This window comes from Daphnia pulex, chromosome 2, assembly GCF_021134715.1.
Source record: "Daphnia pulex isolate KAP4 chromosome 2, ASM2113471v1".
NCBI lineage: Eukaryota > Metazoa > Arthropoda > Branchiopoda > Diplostraca > Daphniidae > Daphnia > Daphnia pulex.
Window position 1 is genome coordinate 5,462,917 of NC_060018.1, and position 18,342 is coordinate 5,481,258.

General features: G+C 45.5%; 2 protein-coding genes across 2 annotated transcripts in view; one reads left to right on the forward strand and one right to left on the reverse strand.

Moving 5' to 3' along the window:
* The window catches only part of LOC124188643, a 119,397-nt gene that overhangs the window by 84,533 nt on the left and 16,522 nt on the right, over positions 1 to 18,342 (reverse strand). The window contains exon 3 of the mRNA XM_046581424.1: positions 4,162 to 4,279. The gene's annotated coding sequence lies outside the window, so the exon portion shown is untranslated. The remainder of the gene's footprint in view (positions 1 to 4,161; positions 4,280 to 18,342) is intronic.
* Positions 8,189 to 13,761, forward strand: LOC124188642. The gene has a single exon (XM_046581423.1). It carries the CDS (start codon positions 9,680 to 9,682, stop codon positions 12,242 to 12,244), a length of 2,565 nt encoding a protein of 854 aa, XP_046437379.1. The 5' UTR covers positions 8,189 to 9,679; the 3' UTR covers positions 12,245 to 13,761.

Here is an 18,342-nt window from a genome sequence, read left to right on the forward strand (position 1 = left end):
TTATGCTAATCCGCACAATACTTGTCGGTTGTCGCCATTGACAACTTTTAGTTTCTGACGCTCGTTTATGGCCTTGTGTGTACTATCTGGGTTCGCGGTTGACTCGGCCACCGTCATCGTGATAAGTCCTAAGCTATCACATTTCAGTCGACGCCCCCCTCCCCGTTTTCCATACGCATCGTTTTCTTGTGCGCGTAGTATGCAAAACACCACAGCAAATTAAAAATTGACAAAACTTTTCTTTTCTTTTTCTCTCTCTCTCTCCCGATTCTTTGTTGATTTCAAGTCGTAATCTTCAAGTTTGAGCACAAGGCGCGTGCAAAGGGCACTGACGTATTATTCGGTTAGAGCCGGAGCCCTGAGGGGAACCCCCGCAAAGTCCACCACGTTGCGTGATGTGTAGGTTTGCGGAAGCGCGGATGCGGCGCACAAGATACAGCTCAGAGTCGAGATACAAAAGAGATGAGACAATGAGATGGAGCTTGCGATTGTTGGGTCCGCAACCGAAGGTTTTACGCCTGCTACCACGTGTGTGTGAGTAGGTAGAGAGATCGCCGTGCTGACGTCTAGCGCCAAGAGTTAACAGAATATCCGGGGGAATAAACTGATGAATACTACGACTATACTACTACGTTTCGCCTCAAACGTTCATCAAAGATAATAGGAGCGAAGAAACTCTTGGGAGAATAGACACTGAATAATTGCCTGCTATCATAGAAAGACAAAAGACAGTTGAACGCGCTTCTATTATGAATAACAGTCGAGCATAGGAATAGAATGGCGGGGGAGAACAACGATCGTTCATTTCCAGTGGCTGGAGATAAGAACCAGCCGAGGAAATATGTATGCGAGAGAGAGAGAGAGAGCCGGAAATAAAGAATATGAAGCAGAATAAGTCAAGTAAGACATGTCGACTCGACACATCAGCAGATCCTTTCTAATTCCAGCGAACAATAGCAGACGATTCATAGCAGTTAAACGGATTACGTCTGTAAGCTGATCCCGCTGCTTTCTTTTCAATCCAATTACGCATTAACTCCCCCCCAAAAATAAGTAAAAAATAAACACAAGTAGCGCCTAAATGTATCACGTTTAGTCTAGAAAATTTTCCACGCCATGTTACCTTTCGTGTTAGCCAGACAAAAAGGAAAAAATAAGAATCTTATTTTTTCCTTTTTGTTTTAATTTGTTAATTGTTTTTAATTGTTTAATTCCTTTAATCTTATTATAAGATTCACATAATCACCGTGATAGGCCTATATACACACACAGCAAGCGAGATCGACGGAGAAAGGGGAGAAATCCCCAGAATCTAAACAGCCAGCCAACAGCCAGCCAACAGCCAGCCAAAATCGTTTAGCAGTGTCAACCATCCATCAATATCAATCCACGGGATAGTTCACTGTAAGTGGTCTATAGCACAACACTGCTGCACAGCCCGTGTAACGGTTACGGTATCTCTCCCCAGAAACTTTTTTTTTCTCTCCCGCATTGTATAGTTCCCCCCCCCCCTTTTTTTATATATACACAAAAACCTTACTCGACAAATCATCATCTACTCTCCCATAAATGTTTTGGAGAGCATGTTGGAACTTGAGCAACACGATATATTTCCTTGTAAAAATATATTTATATGACCGCCCCTTTAGAACCCCCCCAAAACGGTTCCGCTAAGTATGGAGTAGACATGGCCGTGATTCCCTCCGTTTATACGCTGCATATGGCGCGGATACTTTCCTTTTTTTTCAAATTACAAGTTTTTAGTTTATTTTTTTTTTTTATTAAGGAATAATAATAAAAAAAAATGTTTTGAACGACAGCTGTTGTGTCATTGCGCCGACAGAAGGAAGAGCGGACGGCCGCAAAAACAATGTTTAAAATGCACCCCAAGAATTTTTCAACCCTCCCCAAAAAGAGTCTTGAGCCTCTCTCCCTCCCCCCTTCATAAATACTGTACATAGTTGCTTGGTCATAACAGCACTTTGTTTGCCGAGCGTATGTGCAGACACACACCGACACTTTTGGGGTTTGGCAATTCATCAGAGCGCCAATACGCCAGTTCACACAAACAAGTTGGCCAAGGGCCAGTCCCTCGGAATTGGCCGTTAAAAAAAGCCAAGCGAAATGCTTTTCATATTTGAAATCAATATCGTGGCACACGAGACGGGGGTTAACCCCACTTCACTGCCCCCCTAAAAAAAAAGAAAGAAAAGAAGCAGCCTGTTTGTACATACACGACATGAACTGTGTGTGGCACCGCCACACACACACATGCAAAAAAGAAGCGGTTTCCTTTTTTTTTAACGACGCTATGCCCCGGGTCGATCAAAGTACTTACATAATGCAGAGAGAGAGAGATCTATATAGAGAGCACACGCAAGTACATGTATGGGTCGGTTTTATTGCAGCGAAATGATGTTGACGACGGCGGCGGCCAAGACTTTGCACAAACAAATGCAGACGCCGTTACGAGAGGGGATCACTGGGGGGAGTTAGGGTGGGAAATTTCAACAACATGGCAAATAGCACCTGATCTCTCATTGCGTCAATTTCACCCAGGCCAGCAACAGAGAGAGAGATTTCCCATGACGGGCAAACGATGTGCGCGGTGGTGGTGGTGGTGGTGGGGGATTAAAGGAAATATTCCGTGTACACCGTGAAACAACCTCTCCCGAAAAAAAAGTCCCTCTATACAACATGTACGAGTATACACACGTGGCAGTGTTGAGCAGTGGCACGGTGACAATCTCCAAGACAACGTTAAATCCCCCCCTCACTCCCGCGTTCACCAGAAACTTTGCAAAGCTCTCGTGTGTCGCACTCAAACACAAGTTTCTATATCGCCGGCTAAATATCCGCACCCCGCAACTTAAGCTGTTTCTCATCGCTCTCGTCTCTACACACACACACACACACACACAGACACACAACCAGCGTGGTTGGTTAGGTTGGAGCTGTAAAATAATAATAATAACAAAAAGAAAAATCTCGTGTGGATATTTCTATTGCAATGTGTCTACCCTTTTATTTTTGCTTTGTTTTATTTTTTTTTCCTGTCCCGCCAACTAGACGTTTTGTTTTCGTTTTCTATAAATATAGAAAAGGTGGTTGTGTGTTGTGTACGGTGTTGTCGATATGCGTGACTGAGAACGGGCGGAGGGATATCTAATACAAGTTGCAGATATCCAATTTCCATATTTCTTTTTTCTCTCTCTCTCTCTCTCACACCCATTTCGGAAAGAGTTATCCGAGCTGAAACTGCACAAACTTTCCTGCCTTCATTTATTTGCCTTCGCCTTCTAGTCTTTCATCTTCGACGTTAAGTGGACGAAGCGGCTCATTGCCGTTCACCGCCGCCAGTCGCAGGATGTGGTTGGGTACGGACCAAGTGAATTTGAAAAGGGGGACTCTCCGCTCCTCTATCTGTATCTGTATCGGTTTCGGCGATACAAGGAGAACTCGGGAAAATAAAAATAGAAATAAATAGAAATAAAACGATCCTCGCTACACCGCTGACGACACCTCAGATCCATCGCCGTCTCCCCCTTGAATAAGAAAAAAGGAAGAAAAAACCGTTTCCCCCCTCTAACTGCTCCTGATCCGTTACACCTGCCGCGGTTCCCACAAACCGCACGACGACGACGGTGGCGGAGGACAGGCAAACAGAAAGAAAAAAAAGAGTATCGTGTTCGATGAATATTTCATATTTCCCTTTTCTCCTACTCATTGCCATCTACGCCAGCGACGGACGGGGGTATTAGTCAGCAAAAGCGGGATATGAACACGGTAAGAGAAAAAAAGGATGGAGGGGGGAAGCGAAAATTGTGCGCTTTTCACGGTGGAGGTGGCGTCATTGCCAGAGGTGAGCGTGTGCGTGTAAAAGTCACGAATCTCCCGCTGACGTCCAACATTCAAAATACATCCGAGCCGAACCGATTAATAACTCACTTGTCAGCGCAGTTTTCCCCCCAACGAGACTTTTCACGCCATCGACGCAGAGTCACACACTGCGTATGTGTGTACACTGTGCCCTCACACAATTTAAACCGTTTATAATAATAATAAAAAAAACTGACAACAACCAAATGGCGCAATCGACCGACATCGAACCACGGAGAGAGATAGTAATAATAATACAGAAATATGCGGATTGAAACTAACCTTTTGGCTTTCATTCCACGTTTCCTCGGATGACATTTGTAAGGGATGCTGGCGGAGGGGAGGAACCGGAGAAGGGCGTGGAGAACGAGCCATCTGGCTGACTTTGAAATGCGCAGACCTTTGACGAATGAAAAAGAGAAGAAGAAAAAAAAAATTTGGGATTAGTATTACATAGCGAAAATATAAGAGAGAATAGCATCGACCGATGCCGAGTATTGACAAAAAATAAAAAAAATTTTCCTCGGTGCACTCGGTCGTTCGAGTACGACTCCCCCCGTCCATTCTTACGAGTTAACGTATTGCACCTTATCCGAGGCTGAATACATCAATGACTTGTGTGGTGTTACGTCTGTTCATAGTAAAAAAAAAAAAATAATAATAATATCTTTCGTGAAAGGGCAGCAACAACAACAGCCAGTCGTTGCCGGTGCCTGTAGATTACCAAATGGACGGCCAGCAGCAACACACACACACAAAAAAAGAAGTTGCTTCAACTTTCAAAAATGTGCGTATATAAGGAGAAAAAAAAAGGTCCGACGCCACGCTGAGCGTCGTGTCCACATTGCGTTCCGCACGCTCATGTATAGTGTAGGAGAGAGAGAAAAAATAAAAAGGATCGGGGACGTCTACCTCCGGACTGCATTGTTGCTGCGGAAGAACTCGGGTGGATGACTAGGTACTACCTGGATAGGTAGCGGGTAGCCGAGCCCCGTTTGCAACCGCTCGTGGAAATAAAACCAAATTCCACACTCACATAGACACACACACAGACACAGAAAGAGAGAGAGACTAGGCACAAGGAGCATCGATCCGAAACTTAAGAAATTGGTAAGATCCAGCATTTTCTAGGACTCAAAATTTTACGGCAGTGCGGTATGACACGCGACGCGCGTTTTCAAAGTTGCATCAAAAGAAGACAAGGCCCACAAGGGACCCAAGAGCAAAAGAGATCAAAGTGATCCTGCACATATGTAAAACGATGGGCTTATCTAATGGACTGATGGTAGGCAGCAGCAGGAGAGGCTACGGCGTCAGAAGGAAGAAAAATAAAAAAGGGAGCAGGAGATATAGACATGACGGGTCAGAGATGTAATGTAACAGCAGCAGCAGCAGCAGGCAGACATTCCTCTGCGCCCATCGTACTCCAACCGAACGCGCAAAATGTAAAGCGAAGGTCTGGAAAAACACACGTCTAATGTATTCCATGTTTTGTTATTTTGTTTTGTCTTTTTTTCTTTCAAGAAAAGAAAAAAGAAACGAAGCGCAGAAGAAATGGAGAGATAAGGAGTTGCGGTCGTGACGGGCGGTCTCGGTACACACAGCAGACACTTGCCTTCCTATTTCCACCTGAGACTTGGTGGGGTTGATAAAAGCAGCACCCCGGGAAACATGGGGGAGCCCAGACACATTCAAAAAACTTTATTCTCCTTCCATTTTTCTTGGCCTCTTCTTGTTGTGTTGTTGCTGGTTCAATTATTCAAACCCAAGGGATGAAAACGAATACGATTCCTCCATCTAATAGCTTTTAGAAAAAGAAGAAAAAAAAAAATGAAGAAAAGAAGACAAATAGATCGGGCAAAAGAATAATAAAAGAGAGACTCCCGTCCCGAAATTCAATTCCGAAAACAGTTGCGCCATGGCAATTGTGGACAAGAAAAAGAAAAAAGATCAACAACAATTTCACTTTTTTTTTCTCTCTTCTTCTCCCCTGCACTTCGCCTCGTTGTCAAGATATAAGAAATGATGGCACACTATTTCGTTCATTCATCATGCATGACGTCAAAAAGAAACAAAAGACAAACGGGGCAACCAAAAAAACACCCCCCAAAAAATATACAAGGAGGCGTCTAACAGAAACAGATGATGAGATGGCGATTGGATCATATCATCATTCGGCCAAAAGAAAGGAGAGGAAAAAGCACAAACTGGATGAAAATGGAGGACGAATAAAACATGACTCACTCTCTCACATCACATCGATGGCAGACGAGTAGTTTGCGGGTTCTCTCGTGACTGTTATTTGTAATACTATCGGCGTGCAAGAATTAGACACCGAGCAGCAGCGTCTAGCGGAAATGCCGGATGATATTCCTCCTCCTCGCAATCAAGTCGTAATAAAACGATACGACTCATTTAGTCTACACGAATGTAACGTGAATAAAAGAAAAACGGCCCTCGCCTCGCAGCGGATTGAGCCCTTACGCAACGGCTTTTTAACGGGACTAAAAGAAAAAGAAAAACGGCTTGAGTTAATTTTCCTTTTGGCATGTCATCGTTAGCGAGCAGAGTCTAGTATACAAGGCAAAAAGATCATCACGCAGAAAACAGAGGAGGCAGCAGCAGCAGCCAATCGGTTTTTGTTTTCTATCCGTTAAAAAAATAATAATGGCGGTACAGGAAGTGCTGCCTTTTATCGATGTGTATACTCCCAACTCTTTTGTGTATAAAGTATCGAGATACATACGCATGTTACAGTACTACTACCTATCCGGGAGAAAAGGAAAAAAAAATAATAATAATAACAACAACAAAAGCGAAAAAAAGTAGAGAGACTAGCAGAGCCATTGTGGAACAACATACCGCCGCCCCCTTACGATATATTCCTCATCGTAACGGATTTAACGAGCTCTCTCTCTGCTGGTATACTACACCGTGTTCTGAGTGAACAATCGATCGTCTACGGCACGCGGCGTCCAAACAGACGAGCTGGGCTCTTATTTATTCCGCTGCCTAGAAATCGGCGCGCTGACACACACACACACACAAAAACAAATAAATCAAGAAAAATAGAAAATTGGCTACACTCCGCGGCTCTCTCTCTAAAAAAAAAAACCATCCACCGCAACATTGACAGAAGAGGGAAAAAAATGAGACGCAATTTCGGTGGCCACCGCGTGAAATTGGAATGTTAATTTCTATAATCAAGGAAGGTTGGAGGGGGGGGGGGAGAAGTAAAGGGAATGGATTTACAGTTTTCGAAGTCGTTGTAAGTTGTAACCAAGGGAAACTCCGCGATTGGCAATGGTTCTGACGCATGTGTTCCAGTCATAACGTCAAATGCACACACACGGCGGCCGGGACTCTGTGTATGTTGTGTGTTTTTGGTATGTTATGTATTTTTTTGTCCATCTCAATGCCAAAAGAAAAAAAGCCGATGCAGATAATGAACCGAGTTGCGGACGTATACGCAAAGCCCCCCCCCCCGTATCCATTGTTGGCAAAGGATTTCCCTATTCTTTTTCTTTTTCGTTCTTCTTTTTTCATATAAAATCTAAAAGTTGGGCCACCAACATAAGGGCATTCCCGACCACCCCGGAAAAAATAAGGACGATGACTAGGACGACCGGGAGTAGTAGTATACGTACATGTGTGCAGCAGGACAAACGCACACATAAAAGGAGATCAAAACAAAAACCACGTCTTTATTTTATTTTTGGTTTTGTTGGTTTTTTGTTTTCTTCTTCTTAGACTTTGTGTAGAATGTAGTTGGGGGTATATAGCTCGAGGAATAATAGAAGCTAAACAATCTTTTGTCTTTGCCGGTTCCTTGTCGACTACACACCGCGCCAGTGTACACCTTCCGAGCTGCTTTTCAGACTCGCAAAAGTCGAGGAAAGATAATGGCGGGGGGAGGGCTGGGCCGGATGCGAACGCACGAAGACCCGAAGAAGAAGAAGAAGCAGAAGAAGAACCAAGTCAAAAGGAACGGAATAATAGTAATAATAACAATAATCACAGTACACACAACAACCCCGAAAAAAAGGAGTAAAGGGAAGAAAGAAAAATCTAAAAAGAGAAAGGAAGGATATGAGCAGAGAAGAAAAAAACTGAACGAACGTCAAGCGAACATTAGTGCACAGCAAAACGAGATGACGACGCTGCTGCTGTGCCATGGGCTGCCCTCCGGAACGAGCGGCCACCGCAGCTGCAGCGTCGGTTGGGTTAAATTGGGGAGGAGGAGGCTCGGAAAAAGGAGGTGGTCCTTAGCGTGTGGGGGGGCTTTTGTGGAGGGGAAAAGGAACCTGCCGATCCTAGTGCAACATCAGTCTCGTCTCCGCGCTCGCTGCTCACCGACTGCGGATGAGCTTCCGCTACGATTTTCACGTAGCCCAAAAGTGCTACACCCAACGCACAAGACACTCCAGTTTGTTTGACGCCCATCACTTACTCCCCCCTCTACCCCGCAGTTTATTTTTCAAAAACCCGATCGAAAGAAAAAAGACAAAAAAGTTTTTGGTTAAAAATTCACAAATTCAGTCGATTCACTTGAGTGAAATCGACCGCGAACAAGTGCGACACATTGACTGACACGCTCGACGACGGCCGAAATCTATTGGCGTCGGTTGACGGACATCTGCCAGTGAAGTTACCCATTTTCCTTTTTTCTTTTTTTCTTTCCTCCCCCCGTTGAGACGACGTTGTTATTATTATTTGGTGCTTCTTCTTCTTCAACTTCCTGTCGCTCCCTCGAGGCCGTTTCTCTTCTTCTTTCGGCTACGACGAGCGTCGTAATGAAGTACTAGAGAGAGCACAGGGCGACTGAGAATCAAAGAAAAAGAATTCGGCAGCAGCCCCCCTCCAATTTTTTTTTCTTTCCCGACTCACGAGTGTTTGTGTGCGCCAGTGAATGTGTGTCTCTGTGTTTGTGCTCGTTGTGAGAAGAAGAAGAAGAAGTTGATTTCCGCTCGAGACGTTTGTCGTCGCGTCTGGATATACACGCAAGAGGAGGAGACGCGCACACACACAGACACACAACAGGAAGGAATAACCCAAAGGAAAACTTTTGCCCACCTTTCACCTCTGCACTCGATCCTCAAAAGCCTTGACTCTTTAGGGCTCGTGTACTCTTTTTTAACAGCGCACACTGTCTCCCTCTTGTTGTTTCGCTTCGGCTGTGTGAGAAGAAACGAAACGAAACAAAACCGACGTCCGGACATTTTCACAAGTGGCGAGAAATACATTTCCAGACACACACACACAACAAAATCTCAAAATAAAATCTCAAAAAAAGAAGAAAGAAAGAAAAGAAAGAGGAGGCAGCAAAGTCACCCCAATGCTGCAATTGTCAAGTGTCGTCATCGATTCGCTCAGACTCGAGGGTGGTGGTTCAAGTGTCTCTGTTTAATATCATCGTCCGAAGTCTCTTTTTTTCTCTCTCCTTTTGACTGCGACTATCTCTCCCCCATTTTAAGCGAGTCGACACACCGCCCACTACTACCCCTCAATCTCATTTCAAGCTTCTCTCTCTCTCTGTGTGTTAGATTTTTATTTCCCCCAAAAAGGGGGAGAGAGAGAGAGATCCCTGATGGACTGCGGTTGATAACGCAAGACGTACCCTCCATTTCCTGGTGGTAGATATTTTTTTATTTTTTTCCTTTTTACTAAAAGGGCAAAAATATCTAAGGCACTCGAGACAAGGTCTCCTCTTCTGTCTGCTCCGGCGCAACCCAATAAATAAAAAAGGGAAAAGCTGAGAAGAAGAAGAAGAAGGGAGGAAATTAAAAAAGCTAAAAATATCATGGCCAGCAGCAAAAGCAGAAGCCGAAGCAGCACGTGGACTATTATGATGGGAGTCGAGAGATGGAATGCCATCTTGGTGCTGTGTGCGACATGGATGGTGGTCATGTCGGCCGCCGGAGGTGCCGGAGCCTGCCCGGGCGTCAAGTGGAAGGGCGGCAAGCAGACGGTCGAGTGCCGCCAGCGCGGTCTCATCACCCTGCCGTCCAACATTGATCCGCAAACTCAAGTGCTGGACCTGTCCGGCAGCAACCTGCAGACCCTGCCGCGCGAGGCCTTCTCCAGGGCCAATCTCCTCAACTTGCAGAAAATCTATTTGGCCTCCTGTCGGATCGGCCAGGTGGACCCGACGGCCCTGCGCGGACTCACCAACCTAATTGAGCTCGACATCAGCGACAATTTGCTGACGGACGTGCCCAGCGAGGCGTTGCGCGATGCCGTTTCATTGCGCGAGCTCAGACTCAGTTCCAATCCCATCCAGAAGATTGAGCAGGGCGCTTTCGACCAGGCCCCTGGACTGGTCAAACTCGACCTGTCCGACTGTCAGATCGAGACGCTCGCGGCCGGTGCATTCGACGGACTCGACCAGCTCTCCCATCTGCGACTGGGAGGCAATCGACTGCAAGAGCTCAGACCGGACGTCGTCTCCTCGCTGCCCAGTCGACTGCACGGACTTGAATTGCAAAACAATTTTTGGATTTGCGACTGCAGACTCCGCTACTTGCGCGAGTGGCTCCAGCAGCACAACGTGCCCAGCCCGGCCACGGCCGCCTGCGCCCTGCCCGAAAGGCTGGCCGGCCGGGCCCTCATCGAACTCCAAGTCGACGACTTTGCATGCGCCCCTCAAGTGATTCCGTTTCCAGCTGCTCCGCTGCTGGCCGGCGGCGGACATCCGCACCTGCACGTCGAAGCCTCGGCCGGCGAGAATGCCACTTTGACGTGCCGGATGAGCGGCGTTCCTTCGCCGGAAATCACTTGGTTGTGGCGCGGCCGTCCCATGGCCAACGGAAGCATTCCTGGCGAACCGGAAGCGCTACCTGTCGGAGAAACTGCCGAAGGCGACGGATATCCGTCCGACGAGACACGGACCGTCATCATCCTCGAGGAGGGCAAGTACGAAAAGACCAGTTATCTCATCCTGAGTCCGGCCAGAGAAACCGACAGCGGCGAATTCGTTTGCGTGGCCGCCAACGCCGCCGGACTGGCCAGAGTCAACCTGACGCTCAGAGTCGACGTCCAAGCGCCCGTCGTCGGCGGACTGGGAGGCGCCCAAATAGCCGGACTGGGAGCCGGCCTCTTCATCCTGTTGGCCGCCGTCGTGGCCATCCTCCTTCTGATGCTCATCCGCACGAGGAGTTCGGCAAACTCTGGCGGCTCATCGGCCAACAAACTGGAAGACAACAACGGTAAAGCCGGCGGTCAGCGTCCGGCAGTTTTGCTGGGCACCAACAATCACGGAGGCAATCAATGCCCGACAATGTCAGGAATGTCTGCGGCCAAATCACCCACTTTGTCGGCGCTTGAGTACGGGCAAATCGCCTTCGTCAACCCGCAGTCGCCCAACCGGGTCGTCGTCGTCACGACAGCCGCAACCGCTTCCGGGCTGAGCGACCGACCCGATTTAATCCACGACGCCAGAACCAGTTCCGATAATTACGGCTACGATTTGGGACCGCCGCTCGATTATTCGACCCTCAATCGACGCTACCACACGCACGGCCTGTCGGCCGATCGCGACATTTTGGCCGCCACGTCGGCCGGCGACTACCAGAGCGCCCAGACCGATTCCTTCTACCCGTCGGCCCTGTGGGATCACATCTTGAACCCGACGTCCGAGGAGGACACGTCCGACGGAGCAAACAATAACTTGACCATCGATCAGGGCAGCAGCCGGAGCAGCAGCGGCCAGCACATCGGCTCGCCCATCCATCTGCCGCACGTGCCACTCACCGTGATGGATAGGACGGGCCTGCCTCAAATCTACGTCCCCTATTCCAGCGGGCAAATCATCCAGAATCCGCGGGATCTCCTGCCCGGCTCCTACGCCGACCGAAGCGAGAGTGAAGCTGGTGAGTCAGCCGTCAGTGTCGATAGTTACAGTTTGCCTTGCCGGATACCTGTCCAGCAGCAGCAGCAGCAGCAGCAGGGACAGGAAGCCGTATGCGGACAAAACTTTGTCCCTTACCCGCCGGATTACGGTCTTCCGCGCACCAGCCCGCCGCCCACTTTGCCTAAACCGTCTTCTCAACACCTGGCGGCCATGGCGGCGGGGGCGGCAATGGAACAACAACAACCACCTGCTCCCAGTGACGACCCATCGATCCACCACCACCACAGCCATCAGCAGCAGCAGCAGCAGCAGACCCACAATTCGTCCAGCAGCTGCTACGGTTCCAAGGCCAACAGCAGCGCAGAGTCGAGTCCGATCGCCACCGCTTCAAATGCCAAAGGCCCGCGCTTCTGGCAGCAGCGACCGGGCACCCACAACGGAAAGAGATCTCATCACCACTTCGCCAGAGACTCACCTGACGAGGGCTACCAAGAAGAATGCGCCACCGACGTCTGAAACAGTTGGCAAATCTCGTCGAAAATGCAGAGCTCGAAATGAAATAAAAAACACAATAATAAAGTTGCGCTTAGATTCCAGCCAGTCATCCATCCATCCGCCGAAGGGAAATCAATTTGGCTGTCGTCGCTACACGATGACATGTACATTCCTATCGATTGGGGTGGGAGGCAAAGAGTTTTGAAATTTCAGCAAGGTAAGACGGTCGAAGTTGAGCAGTCAAACCCCACAACTTCCGGCTGTTTTGACTTTTGAGATTTTCCTTGCGACAACGACGAGGTTTTCTATTATTCAAAATGTGTCCCACTTTTGCAGAAGTTGCATTGTGAGAGGGACCGGGCCAGCGAAAGGTCCAAATTGTTTGTAGGGGGAAATGAAGGAACGTCAATAATCGACCGGCCGGCCCCCCATCGTGGATTATGGGGTGAGTGTGTAAATAAGTAAAAAATCAAGAAGAATCCACCAAAAACAGCCAGTCCAGAAGCAGAAGGAAGGACGGCTGTCGTCCATGACACACAAAACAAACAAGAAGAAAAAAAAAATAGGAAACGCAGGGCCCGCCATGTGGTGCTTGTAGCGCACAAGGTGGCCAACATTCGGCCAGCATTCCCATGATTGCTATTCTGTCGATGACGAATCTAATGTTGTACAGAAAAAAAATGAAACCGGGCGAGGAACACAGTGGCTGTACAAAAAGGTACAACTCGTGACGTGATGGCCAAAAAAAAAAAAGATTTTCTACAGACGATATAACCATTATCACTATTAAAACATAAATATATTAAAATATAATCGTATTCCTCATTTGTGTACGTGAACTCCTCCGCCGTGTGTGTTTTTTTTGAAAAATTTAAACTAAAAAAAAATGTAAATCTAGAAAAAAATGTGTTTTTGTTTTTTTTTCTATCGTGATTGATTTTAATCGCTTAAAAAAACAAACCCCCCCCCCAAAAGATTGTTGTATATCAAATGATTGAATTTTTTGTTCCGTTTTTTTTTCTGTTCAACATGTCACACGACAAGGCTGCACGGACCGCGTCCCGGCCGGCCGTGCAGTCACGTGAAATACAGCTCAGACCAAATAAGAAAGGAGGAGATTTTCGTTGTTTTCTTTAATTTTATTATTATTTGTCAAATAACAGTTTTCAAGTGTCATTCTTTTGTTTTTTTGTGTAACATTTTGTGTTCCGAGTGATTTTCAGACAAAGTTGAATATATCGCAAGTGTCTCTTTTCCTAAATTTCTTGTACAGATCATGTGAGTGTGTTTAAAAAAAACTAAAAAAAAACCTCCTTAAAATCTTAGCGCATAAAAAAAAGAAAAATAATAAGCATAATAATCGAAAGAAAAGAATAAAACTAAATTTTTTTTCTTTTCTTATCCGGTCAATAACAAATTCTGCCCCATGTTTCACCCCGAGCGTTCACTTTGACATGATATTATATATACATACATATACATCTATATATTTGTATTCATGAGAGCTGCGATATTAATATAATTATTCGTCTACTCCATCTCAATTCGCCATCTAACATCATTTCCTTCCCCCCCCACTCCCCCACCCCTCATCCGTGCCACTATCCTACTAGCATAACAACTAACCACGTTTCTATTTTCCCTCTCCTTTCCTAAACCGCATTTAGCTCGCCCGGTGACTATAATGCACAGCGGAGTGAGCGATATTAAGGGGTTCATAAAACAAGTGCGTAACTAGAAGCAATTTTCAACAATTTTTAAGACTCAACACACAGACAGAGACAAGAAAAAAGAGAAGAAGAAAACTGGCGAACAAAGTGGAGATACGGTCGATGACACATTTGAAAAGGCGACGCCAAACGACCGCAACTTTCCACTCAGCGACAAAATGAAGTATGCCCCCGTGTTATTGTTGGTGTGTGTGCTCTCGAAAAAGCTCGTCGCCAGTCAGAAATATGTAAGTAGTTCTCGCTGTTTCGCCTACTCCGTGAAACGACGAAGAGTGAATATGTATAAGCGATGAAACGAAGAGGCTGCCGAGAGCCAGAGAGAACTTGTCAAATAACTTTTGTTTCACATCACGCGCCGTAATTAACCGACCGTAGAGTCGAGTGCCACTCCGCTCCCTCTCTCAAAACAACAACAACAACAACACAAATTATTCGGCATGGAATTTGAAATGCAATAAAAGAGAACCTTCCTTTTTTAAGAGAGAAAAAACCCCAACAAAGTTAACCTTTATTCCTAAATTTTTATGACATTAAATAGAATACGGTAATAACAAGTCGAAATAAATAAAACTATTGCGTATAACGAGGCTGCTGCGGTGGTGCATGTGCAATTGCAACCTTGAGGCCGTACAACGCGCGGCCTTCCCTTCCGGCGCGTCTGGTTGGAAGACCTCATCAAAAAATCGACTCAGCCAAGGGAGAAAAAGAAAGGAAAAAGTATTGTCGTTATTTTCGAGAGAGAAAGAATGGCAATCGTGTACAAGTGCTGAAAATGGCAATTGAAAATTTTAGGCGTTCACGTTGAATCGTTTCGGTTAAAACCGCGAACCGGGTGGTGCCACAAGGGCAGAAAAAAAAAATAATTAAAAAATAAATAAATTTCAAAATTTGAAGCTGGAAAATATTAACAACAGCTGTAACTTTTTAATGAAAAGTTGCAGATTTAATTCTTTCTTTTTTTTTCAATCGCGAGATATTTGGAATTAAACTGTTTAAAAAATTGATTTTTCTTTTTGTCCTTCTAATTTCCAGCGGTGGGAGAAGAGTGGGCGGAGCTGAACTAATCAGCGACGGCACAGGGGCTTTTGTTTATCCGCAGCAGGCCGGAAAATTGGGCCGACTTCCGTCGTGAAGACCAATCAAGTGGGATCTCTCCGCTGTCGTGTCGTAAGGAGTGGGGGGGAGAAGAAAAAGTCGTCCGTTCTGCTGCTGCCATTGTCGTTTGGCAAAAGAATAGGAAAAGAAACGAGCATCGGCCATCAAACAATCAATGGATCCCTCCTAAATGTAGTTGTGAGAACCACGTCGCCGGTCGCCCCGTCACAAAAATGCTCTCCCGTTTTTCATTGATAATAATAAAAAATCGACCAATCACAAGTTGAACGCAATCAACAAACCGATTCTTTAGTGCGCTCTCAACAGTTGCTGCTTTCTCGAACCACACACACAAAAATGGGGAAAAACGGCGCAAAGGAAGCGCTGGTGGAAATCTCACGCCAGTCAAACGGAACCGAATTTCCTCCCTTCTCTTTTCTTTTATTCCTTACGTCCGTCCGTCCATTTTTTTTTTTTTGGTGCAGACCGGGGCTGACCGGTTGTGTGTGTGTGTTGCAACTATTTATCCATTTGCTCCGAAATCGCCCTCAAACGAAATACACAGACATAAACCCCCCTTAGCCGGAGGAATTTCCTGTACCTCTACTTAATACGACGACGGGAAAAGAAACGAAAAAGGAAAAGAAAAAAAATAATAATACTAAAAACTAAAAAATACCCGAAAAAAAAAGAGAAAACAACAAGAGACAAGGACAGAATGAGAACATTCAAGAGTTATAATAACGTCTACCTGGAGAGCAAAGAAAAGGGGGAGAAGAGGTGGGGTTGAAACTTGGCGACCGACAACTTTACTTTACTTTTTTTCGACTTCTTTTCTCCGTGTCGCCAACAATAACAGCGACACGGAGCACCAAAGCTAAGCCAACGACGACCGAAAACTTGGGGGACTAGTGTATTACCTATATCCATGTAGTTGGGTCGAAGGGGGGGGGGGATGGAGCTAACATTAAGTGGGAACGATACACACACACAGCAACCATGGAAGTAGCCGACCGGAACCAACCGGATGTGGTAGAGAGAAAGAAAAAAAATGAAGACCGAGGGGCGCGGTTTGTTTCTTCATAGTCGTCCTCAAAAACACACACAAAACAAAAGAAAAGAAAAAAAAGCTCCTTTCCCCTGGTATTTGGCTATGGATTTCGTTTAAATAATATTCTCACTGATATTAGGTAGAAACAAGGGGGCAGGAAGTGGACGGAAGAAAAGCAGCTCAGATTGCGTAGTGGCCAACAAAAAAAATACGACTAGGCTCGAAAATCCTCTTGGGTTTCTAATAAGGGAAGTAAGGAGGGAGTGAGGGGCACCAAAAAATAAGAGAAGAGAAATACATCCGTGGGAGACGGGCCAGCAGAAGAACTGGCACCGATAAGAGGCAACTAAAAGAGAGTGAACAACCCAAAAGTATCAAAAAACGAAATCCTTTTCCAACCACTCAACGAGGGACGCCAAAGAACCTGGCAACATCCTCCAGTTGTATCTATCAAGCAAGCAAGCAAGAAGAAAAGTTTCTTTCCCAAACAAGTTCTTCTTTTATCTTGTGCGTATCATTCCTTATTTCTATCAACGATAAAGCCCTTCCTACTAAAGATACGCAGCCCTGTCGAAAGATCACATACGTTGTGCTTTGTTGCGAACTAACAATCCCAGTGTCCAGTCCGATTTGCCAAAGTTTCGTACATAAAATAATGAACGGAATCCGATTAAAAAAAAAAAAAAAAACTGCTTCCGATAGAACTGCATTTTTTCACAAAACATCAGGTAACTGATAAAGACTTTGATATTATCAAAGTCGTGTGGCATCAATCTGCCGTTGTTGAGCTTCGTTATTCTTCACTTGCCCAATCAATTAAATAACAAAAGAGAAAAAACAAAAACAAAAATGCTCAGAGTATCTTCTTGGACGTGCGATAATAGAAGAGAGATACCGTTAGTACTTAACTAGAAAAACAGCTTTCTCCAGCTACATACTTCGTAAAGGCTTTTTCTTCCTCTTGTTTTGTTTTTTTCTTCTTCATTCCAAGCCCGGGCCTCCCCACCACTTTGAGTCCATCACGTTGCTGGCGACGACGATTATTTGGGGAAAGAAAGCGGCTGGTTAAAAGGTGTATGCCATGGCATGTATTTACAGTAATAATACTATTAGGTAAAGTAAACATTTAGGTCTTGCCCTACTCTGCACTCGGCCGAGATATTCCAAAAAGCTAAACCCCGCCAGCAGCAGTTCCGACCGAGATTTATTTTTTTCCTTGGGTTTTTTTTTTGTTTTGTTTTCAACTTTCGTCAGTTTGTTTCTTTTATGAAGCTTCAACATTTCCATGAAAGAAGGCTATGTGAAAATATGTCTTGTCTTCTCTATTTTTCTCCTTCCTCAGGATTAATAACACAGACACGGAGCAGTAGGAACAACAGCACACTCCCAGCTCGCGCCGCATCCTTTTGTCGTGTGTGTGGGCTGACTAAAGGCATCTTTTCATTAGCTTACTAAAAGTTTTAAAAAAAGAAGAGTCTGATATTTTTTTTCTCCTCTTTTCCCTCTCATCCTAAAATAGTCGTTCATGAGAGACGATCCCCCATTGTTTCGAACGCGTACAGGAAAAAAATCTCAGGAACCCTCACGATTTATGTTTAAATATCAAAAGATGAAAAGAAAAAAAAAAAAAAAAAATGAAGAAAGTCAATAGAGACATTTGACCCAACCAACTTCTCCCCCATCGTAACGAAAACAAAAAGTAGGGGTTATTTGGGTGCAAATGACCGTTTATCTACATACGCATAGTCTCCCCCCAAAAGTATAGTTATATATGTGTATAGCACCATATACTCTATACGTAAATAAATATTTCTCTGGGCTCTCTCCCTTGTCTTTCCTTATAACACAGACGTCACGGGATAATAACGTGCCCTTATTGTATTTCTGTCCGTTTCTTATACACATCCACCAGCCGTGCAGTGGGGGGTGCTGGACAATGGCGGATAAAGGAGGGCCGAAAAGGAAGGAAAGGAGAGTGAAGCGGCGCGCCTAGCGCGTTGAGTAACGCTGCGTATATATATTCAACTTGGCACTTGATGTCATGAATAATAATCAGCACGGCTATCCTCAGAATACAGGTCCGTGCCAAATGGAAGCCAGGAAGAAACAAAAGACGCAAAGGAAGGAAGCAAAAGAGAGAAAATTTGCGTTTTTGTGTGTTTTTTTTGAGAAAGAAAAGGTCGGCGAGAATGTGTGGGTTTGTGTATAGACTCCTAAGACAACCACCATCACACTAGACTACT